At 46.3% G+C, this 20,385-nt stretch overlaps 1 protein-coding gene across 1 annotated transcript in view; it reads left to right on the top strand.

Annotated features, from left to right (window-relative positions):
- Positions 1–16,412, top strand: part of CCT2 (chaperonin containing TCP1 subunit 2) — a 98,675-nt gene extending 82,263 nt beyond the window's left edge. The window contains exons 11-16 of the mRNA XM_068133847.2: positions 2,674–2,793; positions 4,367–4,495; positions 15,237–15,340; positions 15,470–15,569; positions 15,680–15,821; positions 15,961–16,412. Coding sequence (XP_067989948.1) covers positions 2,674–2,793; positions 4,367–4,495; positions 15,237–15,340; positions 15,470–15,569; positions 15,680–15,821; positions 15,961–15,991 — 626 coding nt within the window. The 3' untranslated portion in view covers positions 15,992–16,412. The remainder of the gene's footprint in view (positions 1–2,673; positions 2,794–4,366; positions 4,496–15,236; positions 15,341–15,469; positions 15,570–15,679; positions 15,822–15,960) is intronic.
- Positions 16,413–20,385: the final 3,973 nt, after the last annotated feature.

The following is a 20,385-nucleotide window of genomic DNA, read 5'->3' as shown; positions in this document are numbered from 1 at the left end:
GGGGAGGGGTGAGGCAGGAGTCTAGGAGGGGAGGGGCGAGGGGGCGTCTTGGCGGGGAGGGGTGAGGGGGTAGTTTAGGAGGGAGGGGGCAAGGGGGGAGATTTGAAAGGGATGGGTGATGGGGAAGATTTGGAGGGGAGGGGTGATGGGGAAGATTTGGATGGGAGGGGTTATGGGGAAGATTTGGAGGGGAGGGGTAAGATTGGATTTTAGAAAGTGTACGATTTATGGGAAACGAACATTTATTGCAAAATGAGTTTCTTGTGACCTTCGAGTTAAAAATACGTTTAAGGATGCTGGATGGAGGATGGAGTGCAGGAGAGTTTAGGGAATGTAGAAAAAAGGCACTATAGGAGATGGATATTTTTTTTGGGATGAATTGATTTGGTGAGCAAGTCGAAAGCAGCCTTTTAAAGAAGAAGAAGAAAAAGGTGTTATAAAATATGACGGAATACATAACTTGAGGGGAAAGTGTAAACATTGAAGGTTAATAACAGTGAAAACTATCTGGGGAAATGGGGGAGAAACACGTGGTCGAAGAACGAACGAACGAATAAGAATGAATAAACGAATGAGAACAGAGAAGGAAATGTTTTTTTGTTTTTGTTTTTTTTGAGTTGAGATTTACACAAGGAAGTAGGCTATGGGTGAAAAGACTGGGAATACAGAGAACGAAAGTTATTGGATCACAAACGACGGACCGCTGAGAGAAAAACAAAGCCTCAAGGTTGTACAGTGTACACTGTACAAGGCCTCAAGACATGACACGAATTAACACGATTTTCAATACAGGTATGAAAGATTTGCACCGAAAAATCTTCGTCGGGACACAATATACGTACAACACCATAAATAAATACAGTTTTAACGAAAATACAAATGGGAACAATCACTTAACTTCGATTTCAAATCGTTCGCGACGCGGCAAAGGCCTTGCTCGCGACACGGCAAACAGACGATCAATTTATGAAAGATAAACACCGAGAAACAACCAAAGTTGCACACAATAACTTCACACACCGAAAGATAAATACAGTTTCGACAAAATACAATTGTGAACAGACTTAACTTCGAAAAACGTGGAGACCGTGTGGAGCTTCGAAAATCCCTCCCACCGTCTCTGAGATCTCGCGAGACCTCCTAGATCTCGCGATTGAAGAAGAGCTTGCACTTTCATCACAGATAGACGGGCATTAGGAGATGTTGATATACTTTTGCTTGATATTGGAGGCCATTAATAAATTATAGAGATAAATCAACGCATTGTAAGGATTTTTTTGTACCTCTTATCCCAATATCATTCTCAATCCTACTTACCTGTTCAGATGGGAACACCAAATGTGCCAACCCCACCAATGATATTTCTGGAAAGAAAAATGTGGGCAAGGTGCATTTTACATCTTGTCATTCACTTTGTCCACTTGTTTCAATGTCAGCGATGTAGTTTAAATTCTTACCCTCATAACACGTCCAGCCCAGCACTGCACAAGAAAAGTGTCAGAGCTGAGAGCGACTAATGATTTGAGAGATTCCTTTCACCCCTCATTCTCCTTAAACGGCTCCCGAGCAAGGATATCTGGCAGGGAGAGGACAGGCAGATGGAGGGCGATCGATCAACGTCCCTGGCATCACTGACAAATGGCCTGTCCTGATTGTTTAATTTTTCTTGTCTGGCACTAAATCAGATTTTTGCTGTCCTCGGCCACAGGCCATTGCTTGTGTTGGGTTATCTTCAACCAGTCCTTCGCAAACCTTCTCCGAGTGTGATTTTTATTTTTGCTTTGAAGCTTTACATTACTTTGCTGCTTTCTCGGTTTAATCCAACCGATACTTGTAACGGCTAAAAAGGGTGGTAAGAAGCCGGTCACAACGATGTTGGGATAGCGATCGTCCTTGTTCTGCTTTTGCAATATTGTCATGCCTGCTGGACAATGATGGATGTTGATTCGGACTGGGGCTTGGTCGGACATAAACTCTCGACTTGGATGCTTAACCTCACATATTGCCAGAGATTCTCCATCTTGCTTTTGTTTATTTTTGTGCATTTATTTCTCTGGGGTTGGTTGTTCCCACAAGATTGTACCTCTCTGGTTGTTTACATCAGCACAATGCAAGTACGTTTGCAATTGGTTTTCAATTGACATTGATGTGTTTTCCTTCAAAATATTATCATAAAAAATTTACTATTCCTGAAGCCCTGAGCTGCTTTTATTGGTGTACATTCTCAATTCTGCAAGCAGTCTTTATTTTCCCCACCCTTCGATGGCAATTTTACTGCTCCCGGCGATTGGGATTTGACCCAAATTGTGTCGGACGTCCGTGCCAGTCCGTTACTGATGCGAGGACACTATCGTGTATAACAGCTTTCCTTGTTAGCTCATTCGGGCCGAATCGTTAGCGGGCCACTCGCAAATCGATACAAAACGATGTTGCTGAGAGCCTTTTCAATTCAAACCAAACATTCGGATTGACCTGGCATCTTGCCGTGGAGAGCATCTCCATTTTATTTGCTTTTATCTCGCACTCACCCTCAATTCTGCTCACATTGTCAGCTTTTTATCGTATTTCCTTCATCCCGTTCTTTTTGTGTCTCCTGTTCCTTAATCTGCCATAGAGAGCCTTTGATGCCGTCTCAAATCTTGGGGATATCTCTTGGTGTGTCTGTGGTTACAGGTGGCGAGATAGCATCTACATTTGATCACCCTGAACTGGTGCGTTTGGGACGCTGTGACCTGATCGAGGAAATTATCATTGGGGAAGACACACTCTTGCGCTTCTCCGGTGTTCCTCTTGGTAGGACGGATGACCAGCTCAAGTTCATACTCACCTGTGGTTTTACTGTTACATTTTTATATAATACTCATTCCTCTCCAAAGCCTGGTGTTGGCTTATCGCATACAGTGGCTGGCTTAAGATATTCGAGTCCTGAGATATTTGAGCCCTGTCATGCCGATAAAATAACACCAGGTGGGTTAATCTGACCTGTCATTTTGCTTCTGTATCCATCCTGTTCAGACAATAAATCCTTCCCTACCCCTCATTCATCCCAACACCCATTGTCCAAATCTCCCTCTATTTTGTCTTTCAGGCCTGCTTTTGGTGTTTACCCCCTCTCTCTGCTGTTCATTTTGTTATGTTGCCTCCTGATGATTATGTGTTCTTGCTCTTCCACTTCCCTTGACTTTGTTTCCAAAAAAAAAATGAGTATGAGCCATTTGAGTATCTTGTATTGGAGTAAGACCCGTCCAGGATTGTGCCCCCGAGCCAAGGGAAAATTACCTCGGCAGCTCTACGCGTCTGGAGACGCGAAAGGAGTGGTTCTTTTTCTTTGTTCCTTCCAAAGCTGCTTTGTTCTCCACCAATATATCCCCCTCACCTACACCTCCATTTTTCTTTTCTTTTAATTTTTTCTCCATTTAATTTCACCATCCACTTTCTCTTCTTTTTCACCTGCATGCTTTCTCTTTTTCTTTTTTGTTTTCTTTACAGGAGCAAGGCTCATGGAAGGGCATGGTAGAACTGTTAGCGGAACAAATGTCAAGGGAATGAATGAACAGGAAAATAACAGAGTGAGGAGGGGGAGGAAACACTGAAACCAGCAAGTAATAAAGTTGGGTTAGGGAAAGGTTAATGGGGGTTATAAAGACCATTGGTCAGAATTGTGGATCATGGGTAATAAAAATCATGGGACAGAACTCTTCCTTTTCCTTTGCCCCATTCCTGGCATGACGCTTGTTCTCCTCAGAAGCTATTTTGCCTGTGAACATTGTCTAAAATTGTATAAGACAGCACGAGATGGACGAAAATCTAAACCATAAATTATGGTGGCACCATCCGCCCATGAGTGGGCTAATGTGCCTCACTCCTTACTCCAAACAAGAGGCATCTGGTTGGCTTAACTCGATCACTCGCTGTTGTCCCAGACAAGTTCGCGAGCTGACCAAAACGCAAATATTTGCAGCAGGGGTTTGCATGCGATGGAAAATGCATGCAGTCAGTGTCATAACCCCACCATCCCCGATCATTAAATCGGTTAAATCATTCAGCTTCGGTTATATCAATCATTCAGCTTTTATGGTTAAATCACTCGGCTTCTCTTGTGTTCCACAGCTCGCTTTTTGTGCATCTCGTGTGTACCACGGTTCTACCAGTGACCTGGTGCTTGTGTTTGCAGGCCTTTCGGGAGTTGGGGTAAAGGGAGGGGGAAAGTTCATTTGCAGGTTTTCAAAAGTTGGTTCATGAAGCCAATAAACTATGCTGCTCATTCACCAAATCGGGAACGCGCCAGCAATTTGTCTTGGTAAATACAAACCCCATTGCATGAACTGTGTGGCTCTTGTAATCGTCATGTGGTGTTGGTTTGCAGGAGAGGCGTGCACCATCGTTCTACGAGGGGCTACCCAGCAAATCGTGGATGAAGCGGCACGTTCTTTACACGATGCTCTCTGCGTGCTCTCCCAAACTGTTCGTGAACCGCGCACCGTCTATGGAGGAGGTAATCCACTATTTTTCCATTTCACGGTTTTCGTTTAATGTTCGGTCGTTTTCTGGGCTGGTTCACATCGTTGGCTAATCCACATGCGTGGATATGCGGCAATTTATGCTTGAAGAAATTGGGCTGTGCTGAAGTATTTTAGAAGCAAAGGTGTTTTGGTTCCCACTCACCTTGCATCATCAACTCTTCGATTATATCAAGTCCCTCTACCGCGATTTATCATTTTGGGCTTGCATTGGGAAAATTTAGCTTTCACAATGATGGATTAATGAGATGCAAAGGCTCCGAAAGCAGCGCAAAAGACATTTGTTTCTATATTTTATTATACTTGATACAGCAACGAGTATTTAAATGATGCCATACGTTTTGAGCTATTGCCGATATCCAAGCTCTATTCCACCATCATCTCATTTTGATGTGAAAAAGAAAACCTCCATTACAGCTACAAATAGTGATGGACTTAGTACCGACCCCTGATGCATTCCCACCTTCACCTCAAACTCACCACTGTTCCCGTCCTTCGTCCTTACAGCTGTGCGCGCTCTCTCGTACATTGCCATCACTGCTCTGATCAACCATTCCTCCACTCCTAACTTCCTCAATGCCCATGTCACAACTTTGCGTGGAACCCTATTGAATGCTTTGTCCAGATCAACAAGCCCAAGCAACAACTTCTTCCTCTTCTCCATGTACTTCTGCAACTGCCTTTCAATAAAAAGCGTGTCTGTCATTCCTCTTCCCGGCATAAATCCAAACTGCATTTCGTCGATCTTCACTTTCTTCCTTATCCTCTCCAACACCCTTTCCAATACCTTCATTCCATGCTCCAATAATTTTATCGCTCGATACGAGCCACAGTCCAGAGGGTTACATTTCCACTTGTGTGGAGGGACGAGGGTACTCGGTTACCAATCCACTGGAATGCGGCCTTCATTCACCACGAGATTACAGATCTCTGTCATTCTCTTCAAACCCCAACTTCCTGCTGCCTTCAAGATAACTCCCACAACTCCCGTCAGTTCTCCCGCTTTTCTACTCTTCATTGCTTTTATCGCTTCCTCAACTGCCTTCTCAGTTATCTTCTCTGCCGGTCCTAAAAGTGGGTTGCTCTCTATGTTGCCATCCCATTCATTCTCTGTATTCAACAGCATTTCCATATATCTCTTCCATCTTCCTTTAATTCCATCTGGGTCCACAACGATTTGTCCCACTTCATCCTTCAAGCAACTCATCCCCATCACATCACACCTCTCTTTCGCTATCTGCTTTGCAATCCTCAATACCGCTCTGACCCTCTCCCGAATCCAAGCGTTCTCCGAACATTTTCCTATGTGCCTCCTGCAGCTTTGCTACCTCCTTATTTGCAACCTTCTGGCTGCTGTTTAACTTTCATGCTCTGCCTCTTCTGCCCCCATACCCTTCACCGTCTGCCACTCCTTGAACCTCTTCCTCTTCTCGTCAATCCTCTTTCCAATTTCATCATCCCACCACCATGTTTCCGAGTGCCTTTTGTGTCCATCTTTTTGTGTCCAGCCACATACCTCACCGACAGCTCCCAACAGACGAGCTTTCATTGACATCCAACCACTTTCAAGCTCAACCACATCATCCTCTGCCATACTCAGCCTCTCTTTTAATGCCTTCCTCACTGTCACCTCTTTCAACCTCCACACCTTCACTCTCGGTTGGTACTTAACCCACCAAGCCCTCCTCGCACCTTTCACCCTTATGTCGCAGACAACTAAGTGGTGCTGTGAAACAGCCGCCTCCCCCGGGATCACCTTTGTGTCCCGGAAGTGCCCCCATCACGCCACTATGCACTATCAGGTAGTTAACGGTTGTCGTCGATCGACCTGACGTGTATGTAACAAGCTCATTATCCACTTTCTGGAACTGAGTATTACAAATCAACAAATCAGCTCCATCAGCAAACTCCAAAATCCTTTCACCTTCTCCATTCCTCGCGCCATATCCGTAACCCCCATGGATTCCCTCAAAACCGTGTCTACTCCTTCCCACATGTCCATTTAGGTATCCTCCTACCACAACAACTTCCTCATCTTTCACGTTTTCCATCAGCTTCTCTATCGCACACCAGAACTTGTCCTTCTCTTCATCGCTCCGACCGACCTGCGGAGCATATCCCGAGATGACGTTCACCAAGAGCTTTCCAATCATCATTTTCACCATCATTAACCTTTCACTCACTCTTGTCACACTCACCACACTGTCTACAAACTCCTCAGAAAACAGGACACCAACACCATGCACGCCTTCCGAGCACCCTTGCCACACAAACTTGTATTTCTGTCCCTGCCTACCCTTCACCATTCTGACACCACTTCCCTTCCATCTCGTCTCCTGCAGACAACATATGTCCACTCTTCTTCTGACCAATACTTCCACACTTCTCCTGAACTCACTGTCATTGTCCCAACATTCTATTTCCCAAACGTCAGAAACCGATCTCCACGTGGGGAATCGGACGTTTCGTCGTCACAATGGAGTGATTTCCACCCTTGCTTCGATCGGGTTCCCCACCTTGAGTTTTGACGAGTGGGAGTGGGGTCCCCCACGGGGTACTTCGGGCTGTACCCTGCCCACATGTTATTGTAATCATCATGGTTCCCTTTTTGAGGCAATGTTTTTTATGGCCGGATGCCCTTCCTGACGCCAACCCTTGTAGTCGCTTCTTACGACACGCAGGGATACGGTGTACCTATTCTAAACCGGGGTACACACCGGGAACCATCTATGTTCAAACAAAATGTTTAAAAATATGGCTTTGTGGTCTTGCGGTATGATTCTCGCTTCCGGTGTGAGAGGTGCCACCAAGCACATTTAAAAAAATATTAGTTGGCTCAATACATCCACCTCACGTGATCGCTTCATTTTAAAACTCACTCGCACACTCCTCTCAATCCTGGCCAAGCCCAATTAAAATTTTTGGCCTTGTTCAAAAAGTGGGACACCATGGACACAAAGACAGGGATCCTTAACTATTGTTCGGTGGTTGAGACAGAGAAGAAAAACAACGGTGAAGAATTCGACATTGTCACCGTTTTGTGTATATATTGTTATGAATTTGGTAATGCAACATCTAGAGCTAGGTAGATCTGAATAGGTAGGTATTCGGCTGTCGTGACAGGGACTCTACATGTAATAAGTTATTGATGTTCAGGCGGTTGTCGGGGTAAGATGTATGAGTGTGGATCTACCTGGAGATTCGAGTGTTAAATAGTGAGGGATTAAAGGTAACGCCCCTGTGAGTATCACCTAGTAATCAAACCTTTGTCCTTTATGGCACTGCAAACCACATAAACATTAGTTAGGTCCTTAGCGCAACATTAAATAATCCCCTTTCCCTGACAAGGACTTCGTATTAAATTGACAGGAAACCAGGTCAAAAACACCACCACAATTGGCCGCCACCGTGTACACCTCAAAAGGCCTACAAACCTGGCCGGCACGTGTTATGCCAGGACCGCAGGGTCGCGTAACGGGGGAGATGTCAGGAGTCGCGGGAGGCTTTGATTGGCTGAGGAGTGCGCAATGTGACGTCATCGGCCACCAATATAGGCGACGGTCGGACGCCATTTCAGGAGTTGAGTTGAGTTCGTGGCAGGCACTGGCAGACGCAGGCAGGCACCAGAGAGTTGAGCGGTGGTGGAGAGTTGGAGAGGACACGCCATTCCAGTCGCAGTTCGAGTGCAGTTCGGGTTGTAGGGAGTCGCAGGAGACACACGAGAGCACACCCAGTTGGCACTGAGCAGTTCGTTGGCACTTGGCTGCCAGCACTCCCGCGTCGAGTCGAGTGGAGTTGAAAGGAGTCCTTCCTGTCCCTGGTCAAGTGGAGCCGCTGGCCTGCGTCGGACGCGTGGTGCTTGGAGCGAGGGGCCTCGTGGTGTGCGATCGGGCCGGAAGGAGCGGTGCTGGACACCAACAATACAAGACGACAAAGACAGATAAGCCCGATCTCCGCGTATATTTTGAACGACGGGACGTGTTATTTTCGTGATTAATCTCCCTCGTTTGTGTTTGCTGTCAGTCGTGTGGGGACGTCCCGATTTAGGTTTATTAGAATTATTAGATTTACCGGCGGGCTTTTTCACTGGCTTTACTTTTCCTAATAAACCCTTATATTACTTTTTGTACATAATATCTGAACGCAGTTTTCCTGGGTGTTTGATTTTAATAGATAAGGTTGCGGAGCCTTCGCTGCGCCCCGCCATTCCGCGCGTTGGTGTTGAACTTGAGTCCGCCATTGAGTGTTCGCCTCGGGAGTTAAAGTCTCGCAAATCGGTCATCCGTAACTGTGGTGTTAATCACGGTTACGCGACAAGTGGTGTCAGGAGTGGGATTTGAACCCGTCGGACAAATTTTTTTGTCCGCGGCGAGACATCGACACGGTCGGGCGTACATTGCGTCCGACGTTCGAACGCAAAATTTGTATAGGCGAGGCCGAGAAATTTAATAATCAATTGGGCATACGGAGCGCGATATCGCGTCTTCGTCAAATTTAAATTGTGTTTTTGGTATTAAAATAAATACGCGCGCGGGAAACAACCTTCCGAAAGGCGGATGTCGGAGGTCGACGAAATGGAGGTGCGCAGCGAGGCCTCCGTCAGCGTCGGGAGTGAGCCGGAAATGGGGGATAAGGAGGATAGCGTTGGAACTTTCCCCGCCGGTGGGACGGCCCCGATAGATCTCCAGACCATAGTAAATTTAATAAATGCTCAGGGTGAGCGATTAGAGGGCCAAATGGGGATAATGAGGGACGAAGCGAGGGGTACTGGTGAGAAGTTAGACAATAATTTTGAGGAGTTAGACAAGAAAATCGGGAAGTTAGACAATAATTTTGAGGGGTTAGACAACGGGATAAAAGAGGTGAAAAATGGGTTAATGGGGGTAGAAAATAGAATGGCTGCCCAGGAGAATCAGATAGAGGGAGTGAAAAATGGGTTAGAGGGGTTAGAAAACAGTATGGAAGGAAAAATTGGGGAAATGGCACAGCAGCTGGGGGAACGAATTGATGGCATAGAAGGGAGAGTGCAAAACCAAATTACGGACAGACTGGGGAAATTTGAGGGTAAAGTAGAAACTCAAATGGGGGAGATGGAAAAAGCCATAGGGGTGGAAATTGAATTGAAACGGGAGGAATTAATGTCGAAAATAGAAGAGGGCGTGACGCAGGCTGTCCAAATGGGGGAAAAGTTGGAGGGTCAGATTGGTGCCACAAATGCTCGAATTGATAAAGCAAATGGAGACCTGGAAGGCTATCGGGGCCGGGTGGATGCCAGAATGCTACAGCAGAGTGAGGAATGGGGACTGCTCAACCGACAAGGGGGCAAATTGGCCGAGGAGGTGAGGGGGTTGGAAACCCGCATAAAAGAGCAGGAGCAAGGGTTAATTGAGAAAGGCCTGTGGGGGCCACTAATGGATAATGAAAGGGTGAGTGATTTTATGCAGGAGCGACTGGAGATCTGGGACAATACCATCAAGCAGGAGGTTGGTCGGGTTCAAGAGAGCCTGAAGGAAGAGGTGAGTAGGTCGGTTAAACATCTTCAGGACCAGATTAAGGTGACCCAGGAGACCCTCACCACGAGCCACATTTGGACACCAGAGGCTCCGAAACGGAATACCCAGTTGGGGGGGTGTTTTGGCCCCGGACTGGATTTGGACAGAGAGGAATCGGGGAATAGAGTCTCTGGAAAAACAATCCCCCTCGTACATTTTGACGGATCAGGGAGCCTCGAGGCTTTCCTGACACAATTTGAGTGCGTGTCTCAGCTCAATGGTTGGGGAGAGCGGGAGCGAATGGGGAATCTGGTGGCGACACTGCGTGGGTCAGCCGCCGACGTGTTGAACGTAGTCCCAGAGGGAATATTGACCAGCAAGGCTATTTGTGAGGCCTTGAATAACAGGTACGGGACAGGCGCAAGGTGCGACCTGGTCAGGGCACAGCTGCTGCATCGCAGGCAAAAGCCTAATGAGACGTTGCAGGAGCTGGCCCAGGATATATACCAGTCTGTGAGGATAGCATACAGGGACCTACCAGCACAGGCGTGGGACAAGCTGGCGATAGAAAAATTTATGGCGGCTCTCCCTGATCCTGAGGTCCGGACGTTGGTGGAGTTACAGGACCCACCCACGGTGCACCGGGCAGCGGAATGCGCGGCGAGACTGACCTTTTTGAGAAGGTCGAACCGCGCATCGGAGAGGGCACCTGTGACGGTACGGCAGACCGAGGTGCGGGATCGGGAAAAGCCAGAGGATGACATCGGGCGAATGTTAAGGGGAATCAGCCGCCAGCTGACAAATTTGATGGGGGGACAAATTGCAGGGAGCGAGTCACGACAGGGTGGTCCAGGTTGGCCATCAGGACGGCCTGATTTTTATCGGGCTGGGCCGGGAGAAAGGGGGGCTCCACCTGGCTACCAGAGGGGTCCGTTCTTGGGGACTTGTTTTAGATGTGGGAGAAGAGGGCACAGTCAGAGGAATTGTCGGCAACCATATGGGCCCCCACCTCCTGACAGGCTTCGCAGTCCAGAAAGGAGGGGGCCCCCAGTAGGTCCACAGATGCCAGACAGAGGACCACCACCTCCGCCTGGGCCAATAGAGGTAGAGTGTGCGGGAAACTAGAACGAGCCGAGCATATGGGCCATGCTCGGCTGGCATGTGTATGGCAAAGCATCCTTCTTTGGTGAGGTGAGTGAAATGTGACAAATGGTTGGCATGGGTAATCTGTGGGTTAGATGCAAATTTAAGGGTGGATTGTGAAATGCCATGGTGGACACTGTACAGTGACGCCATTATTGATCCAGGTGTGTAGACCAAAGTGTTGGAGGCTGTGATGAAATTAATAGGGTAGCAAGACACAGCTTTCAACTGGTTGCGGGGGCAACTGTGCTGAGATTTGGGACGCGGGATGATGGGGATGTAGTTGTGTAGCCTGAGGGTCAACGTGGTGCTGTGCGTGTCCGAGGTGTGTGGACCATGTCTTCTGGGTGGGTCTCCTGGTGGAGCATGGCTGTTGACTGGACCTTGGTGTGGTCAAGTGTGGGTGAGCACTGGGGGGCTGCAGTTCTGTAGTCGGACTGGGGGATGATGGGGAGGTGCAGGGGACGTGGCTGTAGGGATGCCACGCACTGCGACCGTGCCCCCCAGGGCCGAGGTTGTGTGTGCGGTAGTGTGTGTTTTGGCAGCAAGTGCTCACCACATTGGCCAGCTGGGGCTGCTGCAGCTGTGTTCCTCGCAGGGGGGGCCGAAGGATGGATGGTGGGTCGCACCCTTATGGACACTCATGGGCCATGTTGGCGTTTTGACTGCTCACCTTGTCCCGGTGACCCTTGCACGGTAGAGGTGCAGAGCTGTCGTGGCCACAGGTAGTTGTGTAGTGATGATCACCGTTGGATGCGGATCCACATACCTGCCAGTGTAGTGGGGACAAAAGAGAAATTTGGAAGTATTTGGTAGGCCCAATGTGAAATTTTGGGATTGTGAAGGGTGGATGACACTCTTGGACCTGACCAACCTGCAACTACCTGCACTTGAGGTGAGTGTTTTGAGGAGTACTGTCCCAGGCTTCAGGATTTGCTTTGGGAAATTGGGGACATGTAATTTGGAGTTGGGAGGTGAGAGCGAGTGATGACATGGCCGGTGAGGGGATGGAATGGGAGCCACAGTGTCTTGTGGGTGGCGTATGTTTTTGTGTTGTGGTTAGGTGTTTTGATGTGGTCGTGAGAGTGGAACCTGGAGAGTGAGTGATGATTATTGGAGATAATGAGGGGCGATAATTGTGCTTTTTGGAAATGTGCTAATGGAAATGTGTAAGGATTCAATGATTCGAACTGTGAAGGGGGATTTCACATGTGGCAGGCCATGGCAAGCCTTGTAACACCTTTTACACCATCTATGGAATTGTACTGAATTGTGCTGAGTTGTGTGGAGAATTGAATGGCAGCGGGGGAGGAAGTGTGTTTTGGGGTCTTGTGGGTGGGGAAGGTGTGTGTGTCCGCAGGTACAGAGCAAGCTCTGAGGAGCGATGCCTGCGGGCCCCCCTCTGCGGCAATTACCCCTGGCAGCCGGTGGTAACTGGAAATTGGAGCTCGTCGGTGGAGGGTCTGGTTGGGCGCCGCGGGGTGAGGAAGTCCCCCGGTGACCCGTGTTGCTGCGTGAAAGCAGGAGGCAAAGGAGCCTGGTGTGTGTGGAGACCCTCACCGGCGAGGTAACGGCGGAAAGGGGCTGTTGGGCTGTCACGGGGCCAAGAGGTAAAGGGGGGGGGGGGGCAATAAATTTGTAAGTCGGTTGACTTGTTTTTGGGACTGCGGGCACCACAGCCTGATGCGCCCCCACCATCTTTTGTGCGGTACCTCCCCGCTGCCTAGTTGAGGAATGCACACACACGTGAATGACATCAATGCCATGGTCCTGCAGGGGGTGTATTGAAATAAGTGCTTTGTTGATTTTTGAAATGCCTTGATGACCTATGGAATGAGAATGAGTGGTTATGGGGTCGGTGTTGCATGAATGTGGGCGAAATCCACCGAGCCGTGTCACTCACCTGTAACATCTGGACAGGGCCCGTGGAAATTTAGTGGGATGCATTGGGGATGGCCCCGCAGGTAAGGTTGTGTCTTGTGGCATCCACCGGGGGACGCGGTCTGTAGACCGGGGTATGTACAAAGGTTAGAGTTTTGAGTTTTGGAAAGATGGTTAAGTTTTGTGGTTAAGTTAGTGTTGTGTGTTGTTGTTTCCTCCCTCCACAGGAACAACGAAGAAGATGTACATACTTGCATGATGGTTAAGGGGTTCAGCATGTTGAGGAAGTGTAGGTAGGTAGTCCGACTCACTTCCCACAGCCCTTCCTGATTTATTTCATAGGTTAATTAAGTGTGTGACAGTAAGTGTTAAGGCTGGAATGGTAGCCCTGCGGTGAACCTTGCAGGAGCTACGGTTCCAGGGGGGGGGGCTGTGTTATGAATTTGGTAATGCAACATCTAGAGCTAGGTAGATCTGAATAGGTAGGTATTCGGCTGTCGTGACAGGGACTCTACATGTAATAAGTTATTGATGTTCAGGCGGTTGTCGGGGTAAGATGTATGAGTGTGGATCTACCTGGAGATTCGAGTGTTAAATAGTGAGGGATTAAAGGTAACGCCCCTGTGAGTATCACCTAGTAATCAAACCTTTGTCCTTTATGGCACTGCAAACCACATAAACATTAGTTAGGTCCTTAGCGCAACATTAAATAATCCCCTTTCCCTGACAAGGACTTCGTATTAAATTGACAGGAAACCAGGTCAAAAACACCACCACAATTGGCCGCCACCGTGTACACCTCAAAAGGCCTACAAACCTGGCCGGCACGTGTTATGCCAGGACCGCAGGGTCGCGTAACGGGGGAGATGTCAGGAGTCGCGGGAGGCTTTGATTGGCTGAGGAGTGCGCAATGTGACGTCATCGGCCACCAATATAGGCGACGGTCGGACGCCATTTCAGGAGTTGAGTTGAGTTCGTGGCAGGCACTGGCAGACGCAGGCAGGCACCAGAGAGTTGAGCGGTGGTGGAGAGTTGGAGAGGACACGCCATTCCAGTCGCAGTTCGAGTGCAGTTCGGGTTGTAGGGAGTCGCAGGAGACACACGAGAGCACACCCAGTTGGCACTGAGCAGTTCGTTGGCACTTGGCTGCCAGCACTCCCGCGTCGAGTCGAGTGGAGTTGAAAGGAGTCCTTCCTGTCCCTGGTCAAGTGGAGCCGCTGGCCTGCGTCGGACGCGTGGTGCTTGGAGCGAGGGGCCTCGTGGTGTGCGATCGGGCCGGAAGGAGCGGTGCTGGACACCAACAATACAAGACGACAAAGACAGATAAGCCCGATCTCCGCGTATATTTTGAACGACGGGACGTGTTATTTTCGTGATTAATCTCCCTCGTTTGTGTTTGCTGTCAGTCGTGTGGGGACGTCCCGATTTAGGTTTATTAGAATTATTAGATTTACCGGCGGGCTTTTTCACTGGCTTTACTTTTCCTAATAAACCCTTATATTACTTTTTGTACATAATATCTGAACGCAGTTTTCCTGGGTGTTTGATTTTAATAGATAAGGTTGCGGAGCCTTCGCTGCGCCCCGCCATTCCGCGCGTTGGTGTTGAACTTGAGTCCGCCATTGAGTGTTCGCCTCGGGAGTTAAAGTCTCGCAAATCGGTCATCCGTAACTGTGGTGTTAATCACGGTTACGCGACAATATTATGTAAATAACGCAAATCGAGCCGCTGAATCGTGTCAAAAAATTAACTCGCTGCGAATGCTCGTAAGTCGCTCGCTGTGTAAAGCGCCGCCGCTGGCGTTCCGCATGATGACCTTTAATGGTGATTGTAAAATGTATTTATTCTGTTGCAATACTTAGTTTGAATTTGGAAATACCTTGTACTCTGCAGTTTATTTTGGGTCTTTCTTCTGGTTTATCCCCAGAAATTATTAATCTTGCTTTACAGTTTATCATGTTTTATGTTCTGGCACTGATTTGTTTTGTGTTAATATCTATGTGGTTTTTATTGTGATTGGAGAGTAATTTCTGTGTTAAGAATTTTATAATGGTGATTTCCTCTCCTTTTCCCTTCCCCCAAAATTGTCAGATAAATGATGCTTTAAACATTGTAGCTGATAAATGTTGCTGTATGATGTGATTCTCATCGATACGAGTCATTGTGACTCGTTCCTCATGGTTGATTGTGTTGTCCTCAGGCTGTTCTGAGATGCTGATGGCTGAGGCTGTGTCTACTATGGCTGCTAAAACTCCAGGAAAAGAGGCGATCGCCATGGAGAGCTTTGCCATAGCACTCAGGATGGTACAACAAAAGCACATTAAAAAAAAAAATTAGTTTGCTCAATACAACCACCTCACGTGATCGCTTTGTTTTAAAACTCACTCGCACACTCCTCTTACGTTTTATTCTCTGTCGTGTGTGCACGTATAGCTACCCATCATCATCGCCGACAATGCCGGCTTTGACAGTGCGGAGCTCATCGCCCAACTCCGTGCTGCACACAGTCAAGGTCGAAAGACGTATGGGCTGAGTAAGTTCTACCCACGTGACCAATGTATCATACCTTCATCAAAAAAACCCAAACCAAGCATACGCCATCCCCATGATGAGCACTTCCGCCTATTTGTTTCTGCCCCATAGACATGTCTGAAGGTTCCATAGCAGACATGGCATCGCTTGGTGTGACCGAGTCCTTCCAGGTGAAACGACAAGTCCTGCTGAGTGCCTCTGAGGCTGCTGAGATGATCCTTCGAGTTGATGACATCATCAAAGCGGCGCCAAGGTGCGATCAATACCGGAAAATTCCGTAAAGGCAACGGATCTCACGGAGTTTATTTATTTATTTGAGGTTTGTACTTTTGGGTGTTGGGAAAATGCTTGGTGAGCGAAGATCATTGATCCCCTGCTTTCTTATTTTGCAGAAAGCGCACCAAAGACGATTACCCCTGTTGAGCGAACACAGCTCATTCAAGCTGTGTTCAGGAACAGGAAGTTTTCCACGTTCTGTCAGATCTGTGCCCAAGTTTGCCGAATCTCGTACTCTTCCCGTTCAGTGCTGCATATTACATGATGAATAGTTAAAAGGTGTGATGAAACGTTTGAATGCTTAAATATAATGGATGTTGTTGGATTACTTTGCAGTTGTAGTTGAAAACTTTCACTTTTTGGTGAGGGGGGTTGGGGGGGGGGGGGTTGTTTAGAAGGATCCGACTGTTCATCATGCTCGGTAATTTTCCATGAAACAATATTGCGGTCCCAGATACGTCGGTCCAAGTTGTGTTTTGTGCGACGTTCAGCATGGTTCACAGGGGCTGGCAGTGCTGCATTCCAGTTGGCCAAAAGTAAATAAATAAATTAAAACTCTCAAAATTTATGGCTCTGCATTTCCTTTACCATCTGTTGTGATTGGCACGGCTGAGAAAACCCGCAAGATCTGGTACAGATTTGGCTCTTGATTTTTTTTTTTTTCCCCTGTTCGTTTGTTTGCTTTCGCTATAATAAAGTGCAGCAAAAGAAAAAACCCAGGCTTCCTCGTCAAGTCTTTCCCTGCTCGGCATGGTAGAATGTCACTGTACGCGCGCGATTCTTTTCCTTCTTTGTATCTAATAAGCGCATTTTCAACTCCTGATGTCTACGCAGTTCGCATAGTCTGCACTTTGACATTGTCATTACATTTCAGCGGTTATCTATTTGGTGCACAGGAGCTTTTAGGTTTGTCATCGGTTTCAACCATTCCAGAATGGACGGGAGAGTCTGTTGCAGTGAGCATGCGTGCACTTTCTGCATGCAGATCTACTCTCATCGAAGGAATTCAGATCTACTGTAATCTATGCACCTCTATGATGCTCTGCATTGTGAAACACCCAATCTTGTTAATCAGTGGGGGTTTTTTTGCAATATATTTTTGTGGCAAAATAAATGCTCAATTACACAGAGTCTCGTCCATGCGGGCACATTAAGCGTGCAGCTTTTACTTGGAGCTGTGGTGTTAGATGGTATAATGTCTTTTTGATCGACGATAAACTTGTACCGTGGAACGTGAACTCTTGTTCTTTGGGTTCAACTTCATTTATGTTACACGAATGTGGTAGTTATAATTGAATATGTAACGGTGCGGGAGGTTGGCAGCGACGACTTTGCCTTATCCCACTAATCTATCCACACCTTCGGAGCGGCTGTGTTGCCTTTAATGGATATTTACGGCTATTGCTTAATGACTGCTGCAAAGCTCTGAAATCTTGTTCTATTTAACGACAAAGCTCTCTTTAATGACCCTTACTTTTTAGGATGTTGAAACGAATTTGGAAATCTTCATAAGGAACAAATGTTACAAATAAAACCAAGTCAAACTGGTAATGCTGACTTTTTAGCAACACAAAGTCGCTGTGTTTATTTATTTATTTTTTGACTCGTCAACCTTGCTGCTGGTTGCTGTTTTGGATAGTTTAAAAGGGAAGACGTTGAACTATATACAGATTGAGAGCTGTGACAAAATACACTTCGAGCATCTATTTATATGTCGTTACCCTAATTTGTATGTTTGTATATTTCACATAGGTTTGGGAAAAACAGCGTATATTAATGACGCCTGAAGCACATCAAAGGAAATCCCGGCAAAATAAACTAACGTGGCAAAAATTAGAAAATCTATAAAGATTACATTGGATTGGATATAGATTATTTTCGTGGAATTTCCGTGGGTTCAACTCGTTAGAATATGGAATTTGGAAAGCTACAACATGTTACATTCGTTCCGGCCTCATCTCATGGCATATCTAACAATTACACGGCATCAAGCACGGTGTTCGCACACTGATTCATCCCATCCATAAAATGTTTCGCTTGTTCTTTTGATTTAAAATGAATTTGTTCTCGTGCTTTACCATCCGGATCTCTTATCGCTCAAGCTGTTTTGTTTTGTTTTGTTTATGCATCTTGGACTTGATTGTATCTCGTCATGTTTCCACATTACCTTTGAGAGCAGACGTTCCTTTATGAAGCTCTTTTTTATTAATACCTGTATTTATTTTATTAACACTTCCTGATAACATTGCATTCCAGCGAATTTAAAATTGTGCATTTGCCATTGTGACGTCGCGCGCCTTCCTCTCGTTTACTTTCCGATTCGGTTTGCCTGAATTGATCTATGCGAGGTCCCCTGTGGCCCTGCCCTTGCATCATGCACAGCATATAAAGGGTGCACTCTGAAGGTTTTGCTGACAAAGTGGAGGTCAGTGAGTTTCAGTGACACATTTAACACGTGATACATTCAGCAAAAGTACATGAAGATGAATAAACCTCGATTTAGTATTACCACTTTATAAAATAGGGAAAATAATTAGGGGAATTTTGTTTTGTAATCTCTCTACAGTGATACTTGTAGCCTATCGAAGGTAGTACGCGTTGTAAAGGGTTGTGAAGAACACATCTCTTTGCCTCTACACTGCAAAATTAGACTAGTCAAAATTATTTCAAAGATCTTTTTAATCCAGATGCACTTCATGGGGAAATGTTGGTGATTTCCCATGGAGGAAATAAGAATTTGTTTGTTTTGATTGTTCATTGATCTCAGTTTCCCTTCAAGCGGGTAATTGATTTCTGATAGCGCAGTCTTTTGTGATTTATCCCCACTTGATTGTCCAGCAGGCCAATATCTTATCTTTATCACCATTCAACTTGCAAGGATTTTGGCTGCAGGAAGGTAAGTAATTGGATTTATAAAGAGATCTTCAAAGAACTATAAATGTACTGCGTGAATTAGGAAGGACTAGATATTCTTCATATGCTGTAGCTTTTTCACATTAATAATTATCTCTTTTTTTTATTGAAAAGTCTTTCTGCAAATTGTGTTTCCATGAAAAGTTGTTCTATTATTTTATACGCAATGTTAAGCTAGTCTTGTGTCATTCTGATGTCAAATAAAAATATCTAGTCCTTTCTGTTTCACTCTATATATGCAGTCATGGCCAAATATATTGGCACCCTTGCACTTTTTTCAAATAACTCACAATTGTCTCTAAAAATAAGTTGAAATTGACACAAGTATTTGGTCTCCATAATTCTTTTATTTCACTGTTAATATTGCAGAACATTTGTTTTTGATTCAGAACTGAATATATCCTTTTAAATCAGAAAAAAATGGCATTGACAAAATTATTGACACCCTATACTTAGTATTTGGTAGCACAGACATTGAACAAAATAACTGCAGTCAAGTGCTTCCTATAGCCATGAATGAGCTTCCTACACCTCTCTACTGGCAGTTTGTCCCACTATTCTTGTGCAAACTGGTCCAGTTCTCCCAGATTTGGATGGTGCCTTCTCCCAACTGCTGTTTTCAGTTCTCCCCACAGGTGTTCAATGGGATTTAGATCTGGACTAATTTCTGGCCTCTTCAGAACAGTCCACCGTTTTGTCTTGAACCATTCCTGGGTGCTTTTGAAGTGTGGTTGGGGTCATTGTCCAGCTGCAAGACCCATGACCTTCGACGGAGAGCCAGCTTTCTGACACGGGGTTGAACATTGCGCTCCAAAATGCATTGGTAATCTCCTGATTTCATGATGCAATGCACACATTCAAGGTACCCAGTGCCAGAGGCAGCACAGCAAACTCCAAAACATCACTGAACCTCCTCCATGTTTGAATGTAGGGAAGGTGTTCTTTTCTTTGAAGGCTTCATTTTGTTTTCTGTAAACATAAGAGATTATGTGTTTTACCAAAAATATCGAATTTGGTCTCATCTGCCCACAGGACATTCTCCCAGAAGCGTTTTGGCTTGTTCAGGTGTGTTTTGGCAAAGTCCAGTTGGGCTTTCTTATGTCTTTCTCTCAGCATTGGGGTCCTCGATAGAACTCTTTTAAGTTTGGAAATAAGAATAGAAAGTTTGGTTAAACTGCCAAAATCAAGACTCTCTGCTCACCTTCACTCCTTCATTCCTCTTTTCTCCCGCCTCTGGAACAAACTCCCTCACTCTCTTCAATCCCACTCCACCCTCCAGGTCTTTAAAACAGCTGTTCACCACCATCTCTTATCTTCCCCCATCCAAAACCTTGATCTTTTCTACCCCTGCTAATTTCACCCCAAATTCACTTTTTTGAAATACCAACTTCTGTCCTGGAAGTCCTTGGCGCCCTTGTGTTTTATACTTCTCCCACCCTCCCCCACCCCCCCCACCTCCCACACCTCCTCCCCCCAAGCCCTATCCCTCCCACACATCTCCCTGCTCTCAAATGTTATGGTTGTGTGCTTCCCCCTTCTCTCCCTATCTTGTCTTCCGCTCCCTCTTTTTATATATTTTGTTTGTCTGGTTGATTTGTTTGTGAAATAAATGTTAGCTCTTTCACGAG

The sequence above is a fragment of the Myxine glutinosa genome, chromosome 13 (genome assembly GCF_964187855.1).
Source record: "Myxine glutinosa chromosome 13, kmMyxGlut1.1, whole genome shotgun sequence".
Taxonomy (NCBI): domain Eukaryota; kingdom Metazoa; phylum Chordata; class Myxini; order Myxiniformes; family Myxinidae; genus Myxine; species Myxine glutinosa.
The sequence above is the reverse complement of the archived record's forward strand: the minus strand, read 5'-3'. Positions and strand labels throughout refer to the sequence as shown.